The following is a 12,480-nucleotide window of genomic DNA, read 5'->3' as shown; positions in this document are numbered from 1 at the left end:
GAAAAGAAAGAACTCCAGCCAATCAATGGCATTAATGTATCACTGCCACTGGATTTGCATTAGTCTCTTGCTGCTCTTGCTTATGTGAGGGCTTGTTTGGTGTCTGTAGATCTTCGAAGAAGAAGGATGAGGAGAAACAGAGAAGTTACAATCAGAAGAAGAAACGACGCAGGATCAAAGTTCAGGAGTCCTCTTCCAGCAATGAGAAGGTTTTTAAAATTCAGAGCACTTGGTAGTAGTCTTGAAATGTTTTTTTTTTCTCATGGCAGGATTTGCCAGGTGGAGGAGATGGACCCATGTAACGCTTACTAGTCAAGTCAGGCATGGCACATAAAATGTTATTTGAACTTTCCCCTGGAGTGTGGTTGTGGGGATTATTGAGGGCACAAATTAATCATAGGATTGCTTGGCTGCTGATCATAGGAAGTGAATTTTTTTTACCTAAGGGCTGAAGATCAGAGGGCTGAACTTAATGTTCATTTCCACAGAGCGGAGAGGAGGGTGATGAGGAAGATCGCAAAGGACGCAAAAAGCTTCGCAAAATTCTGAAGGACGACAAACTGCGGACAGAGACGAGAGACGCACTGAAAGAAGAGGAGGAGAGGAGGAAACGTATAGCGGAGAGAGAGGAACTCAGGAAGAAACTTCGTGAGGTAAAAAAAAATAGTGTTTGAAGCCTCGGGCTGTTACATTCTCAACAGTAGTCTTGGGGAGTGTCCTGATAATACTACACGCCAGGCAAAATTGTAAAATTAGAAGAGGTAGTGACTGGCTGAGCAGGGTTGTATCATGTATAAGCTAAACCAAATAATGGACACATATGGATGAGATATGAAAACAGTGAGGTTGATAGACTGAAATGAGTCCTGCACGATGCTTTACTCTGATTTTTACTTGAAACTGGCAGATATTTGATTAGAATCCATTGTCCTAGGCTTTGGTTCAGTACGTGCATTACAGTTCTCTATAAGTTTGTAAAATGACAATTTTTTTGTGTTTTCAAGTAAAAAGTTCAAATGTGTGACGTATTTGGATTGATTTTGTTAAATTAAAAGCGTCTTCTTCACCTTTTAAATCCCGAAAATTTGTGACCTAAATATATAAATGTATCTGGCAAGAAGGATAAGAAGTCAGATATTTAGCTGGCAGCCAGTCCTAAGATTGAGTCAGGCTAAACAATTGTCCAATGTTTGAACATGGGTTTTATTCAACAAAAATTTTACCATTAGCTTCTTCACAACAAATAAATTTGGAAAGCATGCATGTAAAAAATAATGGAAATTTAATCTACTTTTTGTGTGCGTGTAAAATTCCTATCATACTATTGGCTTCTCTGCATGTATAACACTGTAGATTTGCTTATCGGAGTTGAGCACTGGCATTTGTTCTTTGCATAATAATTCTGTTCAATATGAAGCCTGCTATTGTGCTCATTAGAAGAGATTAAATCATACAGTGTAATCATACACTTCTATAGATAGATTTAAGGTGACCAGTTATATTACACTTGCTGAATTATGGTTGTTTGATAGTGTGTATCACACAAAAAGACACTGATTTATATATAAATATATTTTTTTCTTTCAGGTGATAGAGGTGGAAGAGTCTCCCCAGGTGACCTGTCCCATCACCACCAAGCTGGTGCTGGATGAGGATGAGGAGACCAAGGAGCCGTTGGTGCAGGTGCACAGGAATCTTGTCACAAAGCTTAAACCTCACCAGGTGGATGGTAAGGACAAAGTAAATGACTGTAGCTGAAGAGCTAGATCATGTGTGTGAGAGCACTGAGATGTTGTGAACTAATGCCGACCACTCTATGATAATGTTTGGTTTCAGGAGTGCAGTTCATGTGGGACTGCTGCTGTGAATCTGTGAAGAAGATCGAGAAGTCTGCTGGCTCTGGTTGTATCCTCGCCCACTGTATGGGGCTGGGAAAAACTCTGCAGGTACTGAGGGGAGAGCAACATAAAAATCTCACTTAAGCTCTGCAACAAGAGAAAATGAATCTTAAACTGTTCATATGTATCCATCCCCCTCAGACAATTTGGTACTTATCTGCCATATTTACATGGAATGTGTTATTTAATCATAGATTCATTACAGCTACTAACTTGTTAAGATACAGAAATTAAAAACATTTTTCTTTATAGCACTAAATTAGAAATACTTAAAGTGTAAGTTGTCAAAAAACGAAATAATAAATAATATAAAATATATTTTATATACTGTGCCCTTAAAATGATATGACGTCTCTAAATTACACATGTAGTAGTAGGATTTATAATATTTAAAGTAGGAAAGCTATGAAAAATAGATCGACAGTCAGATTTTTAACGCAAGGCTACACAGATATTAATGCTATCACAAATGTTATGGTATGTGTTGAGTGAGTAGCAGCGCTGCGTGAGATTTGTTTATGTTAAAAAATACAACAGATACATCCTATTTTGTGTGGCTTTTTTGTTTTTTTTTGCTTCTTTTCCCATGGTATCAAAACGGGTATCAAGTATTGTTTTTTTCTCTCCCGTTTATATCAAACTGTAATTCTGGTATTTTGACAACCTTATTGTTCCCTGCTAATGCTAAATTTACTGCCGATCATTTACAAACTGGCAACTGAAGCTTCATGCAACATTTTTAGGTGCCACAAACCTGCAATCGTGCATGAAAGAACTGTGAGAATTTCATAAAGTGCCACTTGGAGCCTCTTAAACCCAGATGAGTGAGTAGACCTGTGTGTGCGTGTGTTTATCATACTATGTTTAACTGTAGTTCTGCTTTTGCTCTGTAGGTGGTGACATTCCTTCACACTTTGTTGCTCTGTGACAAGCTCGACTTCAGCACAGCCCTGGTGGTTTGTCCCCTGAACACTGTCCTTAATTGGCTGAATGAGTTTGAGAAGTGGCAGGTGGGAATGAAGGATGAGGAGAGTTTAGAGGTACGGGGATGCTTTTGTAACCTTGATGGTTGTTCCTATTTGTCAGTGGTAATGCTGTTTTATTTAGTTTTCTTGTGCATGTGTCAACCTCCCAACTTATGGCTTCTTTTTATTAATTGCTATCTGTCTTGTGTTTACCAGGTAACTGAGCTTGCCACAGTAAAGAGGCCTCAGGAGCGAGCATACGCCCTCCAGCAGTGGCAAGAGAATGGCGGAGTTATGATCATCGGCTATGAGATGTACAGAAATCTTACGCAGGGCAGGAACATTAAGAGCAAGAAGCTCAAGGAGACCTTTCAGAAGACACTGGTAGATCCAGGTACAGTGTTGTGTGTTAACTGAAAGTTAAATTATGTAGTCCTTATTAACTGTGAGTGTGAACAGAAAATGTGTAATTGATGTTTTAAATTGATTCTCACCTTCTCTAACTGAACTCTCATATATTCTAATTAATGCCAATTTGAATCTCTCCTAGATTATACTGATTAGCTTTTTGGTCCAGCATGCTTTAGTATTGGTGGAACTTGTTTAGGGAAAAAAAGGATGGCTTTGATGGGACATAACAAAGTTTTTACATGATGATTTATCAACGCATGACTGGTCAGTGTCAGAAAACCATGTCATGCAACTTCACAGCTGGCATCAATTATGCATTCAAGTGCAAACTGACCAACATGTGATGCTAGTCGTATCAGTCACCACCAGCTCATAGCATTAAATTGGCATTTCTTTTTTTCACATGTGTCCAGTTGTACTCCAACATGTGCAAAGCTTTTATCTTTTGCTTTCACCAGGTCCAGACTTGGTGATCTGCGATGAAGGGCACATCCTGAAGAACGAGGCGTCCGCCGTGTCCAAAGCGATGAACTCTGTCAGGACGAGGAGGAGGGTTATACTAACTGGAACTCCTCTGCAAAACAACCTCATTGAATGTGAGTCTACCTGCTTTTACAGAGGATGTTCGTGTGTGGAAGATTTTGTGTGGTCTTTGTTGTATGTATCTAAAACTTGTGATCTGTCTACTTATCAGACCATTGCATGGTGAACTTCATCAAGGAGAACCTGCTTGGTTCAGTCAAGGAGTTCAGAAACCGCTTCATAAACCCAATACAGAACGGTCAGTGTGCCGACTCCACATTACACGATGTCCGGATTATGAAGAAGAGGGCTCACATCCTCTATGAGATGCTGGCCGGCTGTGTCCAGGTAATAAATACACAAATGGCTAAAACAACTTCAGTGGCCTTTGTTGTTTTACTTTTTGCATGGTTAACAGACTGATTTCTGCTTCTCAGAGGAAAGATTATACAGCGCTCACCAAGTTCCTGCCTCCCAAGCACGAATATGTGTTGTCGGTGAGAGTCACTCCAATCCAGTGCAAACTCTACAGATACTACCTGGAGCACTTCACAGGTGAGAACGCGGCTTGCTTGCTTGGTAAAAACTTCTCAGAACTTTTCAGGTGTCTGGAGCAGCAGAGCCTCTAGGGGATGCCAACAGGGTTTTAACGGTGTCAGGTCTGATTGCCCAGACAGGGATTTAGCCTAGTCGTAAGCTAAAACGAAATTCCGTTGAGACTTCCACTGGGATACATGCGCAGTATAGGACTAGGCTAAATCCTGCTACAGGAGTCTTGTTTCTCCTGAAAGTGCACTCCTGACTGGATGTCATTTACTCAGACAAGGTTTTTAGATAAATGGAAGGCCTCTCTGGTCTCTCACTTTTTTGTGCTGCTTTTTTAAGTCCTTTAGTGGACTTTCCTCTCAGAATGTGGCCCAGGACTTAACGTGTGTGTGTGTGTGTGTGTGTGTGTGTGTGTGTAAGAGTGGCAGCTGGCAGAGTGCCGCAGGCAGGGTTTAAGCCCAGTTTCCCACGTCTCCCTAATGAAGAGCTCTGGGAGAGAGGGAACAGAGGGTGGGGGTTTAAAAAGGGGGGAATGTGGGGGCATAAAGGAAAGGGAAAGAAATTTAGAGGGAGGAGGGGGCCAGAGGTTTTACACCAAAAGCGAAAACAAAGAACAGGAGAGCCGGTATGTAAGAAGAGGAGTGATGGGAGGAGGGGGTTTGTGGTGGTATGTGCTGTGGCTCATTAGGCCGGGTTGTCCACAGGGCACAGGGCTGATGTTGTGACTGTGGCTCTGGACCTCCACAGTGGTGTCTTTGGATCCAAGACCACCAAACAGTCTAAGCATGTTGCTTATGTAAAATCTACCGTAACTTCTGACCTCCCTGGTCAATGCAAGCCAACACACAGAGGAGTTACAAAATTAACATTTCAGCAGCTGTCACTCACTTCTGTTCATAAATCTACTGATTACACAGATCAGACCACACAAGTTATAATCTGGATATTGCTGCTGAATGGCTTATGTCTGCTAGATATGATTTGTTTCGTATAAATAATATTTATTATTATTTTATACATGCATTTTCCATAGGATCCTGTATGTATGACGAGATTGAGGGCACGCTGACAACTAAATAATGCAAACACACATCCATCTTCCTCCTCACACTCTTTCCCTTGTGTGCAGGTGTGGGGAATGCTATGGAAGGGGGCCGGGGCCGCGCCGGGACCAAACTCTTCCAGGATTTCCAGATGCTAAGCAGAATCTGGACCCATCCATGGTGCCTTCAGCTGGACTACATCAGTAAAGAAAACAGGGTAGGGCTGTGGAAGACGGGTTGAAACCACACTAAACACCAACTGAAAAGTGGGAATACATTAGCACAAATCGCACACACTGTGGGAAAACAATAGAAATGTAGTGCTGACAGGTCGTGCACCAGGGGAGAACAACACACACATTGCCACTGCAGCAACATTTTCCCTTATGCATCATTTCTGCTACCCACGATCCAGCTCTGGGTGTTTGGTTGACCTATATCATCACATAGTCGGGACTCACATGAGCACACTCTCTTGCAGGGCTTCTTTGACGAAGACAGTATGGATGAGTTCATCGCTTCAGAAACAGAAGAATCATCCATGAGTATGACCTCTGAAGACGAAAGGACGAAAAAGTAAAATATCTTGCCTCCATTTGTCCTTTTTGTACTCCCTTTGTGTCTCTTGCATCTGCTACTCTTGCTGACCCTGTTTTCTTCACCATCCCTTCTTCCTAATAGGAAAAAGAAGCAAGGGAAGGGGAAAAAGAAGGGATCTGATGACTCGGACAGTGATGACGTGGAGGTCATCAAGGAGTGGAACACCAGCTCTCGGGGTAGAAACGGAGAGGGTCGAAAGAGAGAACCGCCTGTAGAGGAACGTAAGTTCAGTCGGCTATCTTTCTCCAGGATTGATTTTTGCATACAAAATTAGTTTTGTTTTTTTACTTTTTTACTGAAGTCTCTCTGTCAAACAAAAGCAACACAACTCCAATTGAAGCATGTCTCAGAGCTTCATCAAAGAACATGGATGAAAAAGTATTTTTTCCTGTAATGTTCTGAGCCTGAGCATATCACCAGTGTAACTGCTAACTTCTGCTAACCGTGTTGCGGTTCACGACTTAGCTTGATTAGCTGTGCGTCTAGAGGTCCAGCAGCAGGGGAGTGGTGGTGTTTACACCACTAGCATAGGACCGTTGGACCGGAACTGGCTGTTGCTGGCTGGGTAGCATGCCCTTTCCTCTAACAAATTAGCTGGTTTTAAAGGTCACTGTGTCCTCCAAGTCTTGTATCATTACATATATAATGATGTCAAAGCTGGTTTTCTAATTCAACAAATTTAAATGCTTGAATAAGCCCAAAAATAAATTAAAATAACGACAGCAAGCACATGAAACACAAAATACAAAGGAAATGACACTCAGCTTTGACTACCAATATCAGCACACAGTTGTAAAGTAACGTTGAAACTTTCTCTTTGTTCCAGTTTGTTGTTGTGAAATCATCCTGCCTACATGTAGACTAATCTGTTACTTTCTGCAACCAGCACCTCCACCCCCTAGCTCGACACCAGGAAGTCCCACTCCTGACTGGCACAAGGAGTTTGTGACGGAGGCCGACGCTGAAATCCTCGAGCACTCTGGAAAGATGGTGCTCCTCTTTGAGATCCTGCGCATGGCCGAAGAAGTAGGAGATAAAGTGTAAGTGTGTCTGTTCTTGACATGCAAATAAAATCTTTTCTGGGATGCAGTTTGTACAAATCAATTGCAGAGTGACATTTAGCTGAAACCTCTGTCTTCAGGTTGGTGTTCAGTCAGTCTCTCATCTCTCTGGACCTGATTGAGGATTTCCTGGAGCTGTCTACAAGAGCTAAAGATGATGAGGAAAAAATCTCTCCGTACAAAGGTATGTTTTTAGTGCAGTCTCGCATCTATTCAAGAAGACCTAAATGATCTCACAGTTGCCTCCCTTTTAATTTTACATTTTGAAAAGCTGCTCTTATTTTCATGATGTGCAAAAATCACAGAACATTGTTGAACATTTTAAGCCAGCTTCTGACTTATGGGGCTTGAGGAGCCCAGTTTTCTGTCCCGGTGTTGATTTTTGTGGTTTTACACTGTGGTCTTTGAACTGATTAAACTGTGTGTGAGTTATATAAAAAGCAAAAAAAAGCTAACATTCGTGCTGGAGAAGGCTGAAGTATTTTCATATGGAGATGCAGGTTTCACACTTGTAAGGCAGCCCACATGCAACATGTATTCTTGTACACGCTGGTGTGCTTATTATCCTTAAACACACACAGACACACACATGCATACCGCCGCTGGTGTAAGGTCATGTTCCTAATTAAACTTCAGCAGCTGTTTTTACTTTCATTTTGAAAATGATTAGACCTTGACTTTTTATTCCACAAAAAAAATGTTTGCTCAAGGGTTTGTAATTTGTAATGAAAAGATCACAGTGCCGTAATTGGAAACATGCTGAAATGCTGGTTATGAAGGTTGGTTACGGTGGTGGGGGGTTGTCATCTTGAAGGCTAAACACGGCTGGCCTCCAACCAACACAACCGTCTATCTGCTGTCTGCTAATACCCAAACTAAATCCTTTTGACAAGGAAAAAGGCCTCTGTGATGGAGACACTTGTTTTTATTTTGTTGAATAGTCATAGTCATAGCAGATTTCTTAGCTGTAACATGTCTGTGAAGGTGACGGAATCTGGTACAGGAACATCGACTACTATCGCCTGGACGGCTCCACTGGTGCCACCACCAGGAAAAAGTGGGCTGAAGACTTTAATGACACCAGTAACACAAGGTAGTTTATTTTTATTTCAAAATCACATTTTTCAATGATGCCTAAAATCTAAATAGTGCATTTCAATATACTAACTTAACACCCTCTCCTGCTCTCTTGACTTTCCCAGAGGTCGTTTGTTCCTCATTTCAACACGAGCTGGCTCACTTGGCATCAACCTGGTGGCCTCCAACAGAGTCATCATCTTTGACGCCTCGTGGAACCCTTCCTACGACGTCCAGAGTATCTTCAGGGTCTACCGCTTCGGTCAGCTAAAGACCGTCTATGTGTACAGGTTCCTGGCCCAGGTGAGCTGATAAAACCACCAATCATCAACCAAAGGGGATCAAACGTCATGGCTGACAACTTTTTCTGCTGCTTGATCTTGATCCTTATAAACTTTAGTGTGAAAAGATTTTGATGGCTCAATGATAATCTCCTGTGTTTTTTGACAGTTCATGAGTTGATTTAAATTATTAAACTTATTAAATTTTCTTCCTTCAGGGTACAATGGAGGAGAAGATTTATGACCGGCAGGTAACCAAACAGTCTCTGTCATTCCGGGTGGTGGACCAGCAGCAGATTGAGCGGCACTTTACGACAAACGAGCTGGCCGAGCTCTACACCTTTGAGCCGGACATGCTGGATGATCCTTCAGAGAGGAAGAGCAAGAAAGCCACGCCCTTGCTCCCTAAGGTAACCATGCATACCAGGGTTCTCCCCAGAAATTTGTAGTGTTGCGGCGCACCGTCTGTCGGGGGTGGGGGGGGGGGGGGGGGTGCGAAGGCTCGTCAACATCAGTCCGGGGGGGGGGGGGGGGGGGGGGGGGGGGGAAGACACGGACAGACGGTCATTAACTCCGTCAGCCGGGGGACGGACGGACACTCGTAGCCGTCAGCCGGGGGACGGACGGACACTCGTAGCCGTCAACCGGGGACGGACGGACGCTTGTCAACGTCACGCGCGGAGTATAGAGGCGCTGATCTAGGGGTAGCGCCGCTGTTCCACCGTCTGGGGAGAAACCTGCTTAGGCGGGAGGCAAAAATGCTTGGGCGCCACGCCTAAGCCGTATAATGGCAGGGAAAACCCTGCATACATGTATGCCATGCATGTACTTGGATTGTTCTTATATGCTTCTACGACTGACCAAGAATATTTTTGTAAATTCAGTTCAGAATAAATCGTACGCGTTATTGTGATTTGACAAACCATTGACAGAGATTTCATGGTTTTCTTTTGACTGATCCTCAAAGGAAATGAGCAAAAGCAGCCTGAAACCAATTAACAGTAGTGCAATAGCTTTTCATTCCTTCAACAAACATGGCACAGAATGCCATTTTAAATGCCAAGCTTGTTTTTCCAAACTTGCCCAAGTAGTATGTTCTTCCTTTTGAAGTTTAGCACTTCAGTGATAAACTGTTATTGAGACTTGGTTCCAGCTTATATCCTGCTTGGCCTTTCCGGGATCTTTCTGTTTCTTCTCATTTCCTTTCATAATCATGCGCTTGCCTCTTCTCCCCTTAATGCAGGTGCTCTGTCACTATTTGGGCCCCCTGGGGTTTAATAAGAACACACAGCCCTTACATGGGCCATCCAACCCCGCACAGCTGCACAGATTTGTCTGTTTACTGCTATTTACTAAATAGTCTTCTCATTGCAACACTGCTGCTGCCCAGCTATAAACCTGCACTCCTCTTTTTTCTTTTTTATTCGTTCCCTCTCTGCTGATCTTTGATTTACTCCCATCTTTTCCCACTCCTTCCCTTTTTGCGGGCTCTGGGTTTATTCAGATCATCTTAAGTGGTTTTAACTCTTTGTTTTGGTTTGACCTGGGTTACTCTGCAGATATCTGTAAACAGAATGGATAAAAGAAACACTGTATATCCAACCCGCTTGCTCTTTGACCGGACAGTCAAGAGACTTTTAGGGGACCTTAATGGAAAATCTGTTTTCCATTTACACCGTCGAAAGATCTATCTCGCTATTCCCTTCATGGGTATTAACAGGTAGCACTGCATGAGTCCACTCAGCCGGCAGCTGATATCATTGCTCTCACCTTCCATATTCCTCTAAGCTGGGACTAGTGGACTTACATTGCAGCAGAGCACAGTTGGAGATTTGAAGAGGAAAGATGTGTTCATTGAGCCGCAGCCTGTTAGATGTGTATGATCTTTAACGAGCCCAGTGACATTTATGTGACACAGTATTAAAGACGGAGAGGCTGACAAGCTCTTTAACAAGCCGACCTGTTTTGGCCAGGGGGTTAACTGTGATGTGGCAGCAGGACTTGCAGTATTATGGAAGGAATTTGCCGTCTGGAATGATGTGAAGATGAGTCAGACGCCCTCCATCAGTTTGAGCCAACATCGCTCTGCACAGAAGGAGAGAGTGATTCGAGCCACGGCACAGGGAGTTTTGTACTTATTCTCCTCAACTCTTTATGCTGGGAAGTGCTGTATTTTCAGCCAGAGGGTATAGGGTTTAAAATGTGGGTCAGACAGGCCACAGAGGTACTGGTTATTTCAGCTGAAAGCGAAAGTTTGCATATGTTTACCAGATTTGTATAATTACAAATGTAGTAACTGTAGTAAACTAGCATGTATTCCTTGCTTTAGGGCTGCTGTAGCAGTGGCGCAGTGCATTCTAGTTGTTGTAGGTTTTCTACCTTTTGAGCAGAAGGGAATAAAAAGAAATCACATGGACATGCACCTTGTCTTTTCTCTGCTATCACTCCCACATACCTCCCCCTCCTCATCAGTCCCTCTTTCGGTCCTCTACATGCTTAAATCCTGCATTGGTTATTTCTGCACCACCCTCACTTCCTATTCTACTTTTATTTGCACTTTCCTCCCCTTTGTCCTGACTGATGTCCTCACTCTCTTTCCCGTTCGCTACTACCCCACCCTGCCTTTTACCCGCCATCGACCATCTGTTGCCCTGACTCGCCACTCTGCCTCCGAATGTTCAAAGCGAGCTCAGTAAAGTTGTTTTTCTTCTTCTCCCTCTGGCCTACGCTGCATGATGAAGGGTCATTATTTAAAAACCCTCTCTTAAAGATGTCTCTCCGCTCTTCAGGGAAACTAATTGGAGACAAAGGAAGCAGGCGCACTTCCCCCTAATGACAAAGAAGGTCCCTGCAGCCCAGACATGAGTTTTTGACTCCCCACCCACCCATCCTGAGACACCCTCACCTATTTCCTGTTCATCACATTCGTCTCTTCAGTCAAACATGCGAACACATGTACAAAAAGACTTAAACATGGTAGATTTTTTTTCTATACAACTATGCAGTATTCTCTGCAAAGGTTGCAGCATTGTACTCTGTCGGTCAAGCTAGCAGGCTGTGGGCGTACCTCCAATGTATGTGCTCTCAGCAGGTGATGGCTGCAGTGGTCATTAGGCTCTGTCAGGTACACTGAAAGGCTGTGGGGAGGCTGCGCTTGAGCCACAGTAGACTGGAGCAGACTGGAGCAATAAGCCACACCATGCTTGTCTCATTAGTGGTAGGAAGTCACTTTGACCTTTTTAAGAAAAACTCCCCCTTGAATACTCTGTAAGCATTATATATCATCAGTCAGTGATTTTCTGTGGCTTACAGCAGATATTATAAGTTTTGTAATAAGTTTTTGGTTGCAGTCACTCTCATCTTGCCCTGTCTATATTGACTTCGGTAAGTGGTTTCTCATACTTCCCAGAATGCTTTTTGCCAGCTTTCAGGAACCATGCCTGAGCTTGTTACAGTGCAGGTGGAGAAACACTAATGATAGTAACAGCAAAAGACTGAGTTGCACAGGTGAGAAAAAGCGAGAGCCATGGCCTCATTTGCTGCATTTGTGTTCTCTTGAGACTACTGTCTGTGGAGATCTTGATGCATTTTGTGATGAATCTCTGCATGGTTATTGAACTTCAACAACATGCAAGAAGATGGTTGATTAAAGAAGCTCTTTACTGAATGTCTAGGCTGTGGTATTACACTGTGTGCAGGATAAGGTCAAACGCACCACTAGATAACAAAAGCTGAGAAATGCACAGGAAACTGACAGTGGCTGTTTTTTAGACATGGCTTTAATTTAATTGAAGGTATTAAGGTGCAAGTATACTCCCTCAGAACTATGAATGTAATGATCATCACCTTTGAGACCCCCTAACACCTCCCTGACATCAGATTTTGCTAAGTTGGACACATCATGGCTAAGTGTCGAAATAACATGAGCTGCATTTTTCTTTTGGATAAAGGCAAAATGTGTTACAACAAACTATTATAAATGAGGCATTGTGGTGCTACAGAGATGCCCTGGCCTACGAATTATACGGTCCAGACCAAAGGGAACATGTTTGTTTTGGTTGAGCATTTGGGTCACT

At 43.0% G+C, this 12,480-nt stretch overlaps 1 protein-coding gene across 3 annotated transcripts in view; it reads left to right on the top strand.

Annotated features, from left to right (window-relative positions):
- The window catches only part of atrx (ATRX chromatin remodeler), a 31,854-nt gene that overhangs the window by 7,897 nt on the left and 11,477 nt on the right, over positions 1-12,480 (top strand). For all 3 annotated transcript variants that reach the window (XM_030396736.1, XM_030396739.1, XM_030396738.1), the window contains exons 13-29: positions 110-209; positions 489-653; positions 1,588-1,729; positions 1,837-1,946; positions 2,792-2,938; positions 3,080-3,257; positions 3,733-3,870; positions 3,969-4,144; positions 4,234-4,351; positions 5,472-5,602; positions 5,867-5,961; positions 6,067-6,206; positions 6,872-7,025; positions 7,127-7,230; positions 8,031-8,139; positions 8,249-8,426; positions 8,623-8,814. In XM_030396736.1, coding sequence (XP_030252596.1) covers positions 110-209; positions 489-653; positions 1,588-1,729; positions 1,837-1,946; positions 2,792-2,938; positions 3,080-3,257; positions 3,733-3,870; positions 3,969-4,144; positions 4,234-4,351; positions 5,472-5,602; positions 5,867-5,961; positions 6,067-6,206; positions 6,872-7,025; positions 7,127-7,230; positions 8,031-8,139; positions 8,249-8,426; positions 8,623-8,814 — 2,377 coding nt within the window. The remainder of the gene's footprint in view (positions 1-109; positions 210-488; positions 654-1,587; positions 1,730-1,836; positions 1,947-2,791; positions 2,939-3,079; positions 3,258-3,732; positions 3,871-3,968; positions 4,145-4,233; positions 4,352-5,471; positions 5,603-5,866; positions 5,962-6,066; positions 6,207-6,871; positions 7,026-7,126; positions 7,231-8,030; positions 8,140-8,248; positions 8,427-8,622; positions 8,815-12,480) is intronic.

Source organism: Sparus aurata, chromosome 18 (genome assembly GCF_900880675.1).
Source record: "Sparus aurata chromosome 18, fSpaAur1.1, whole genome shotgun sequence".
Classification (NCBI taxonomy): domain Eukaryota; kingdom Metazoa; phylum Chordata; class Actinopteri; order Spariformes; family Sparidae; genus Sparus; species Sparus aurata.
This window is presented reverse-complemented; position numbering and strand designations above follow the sequence as displayed.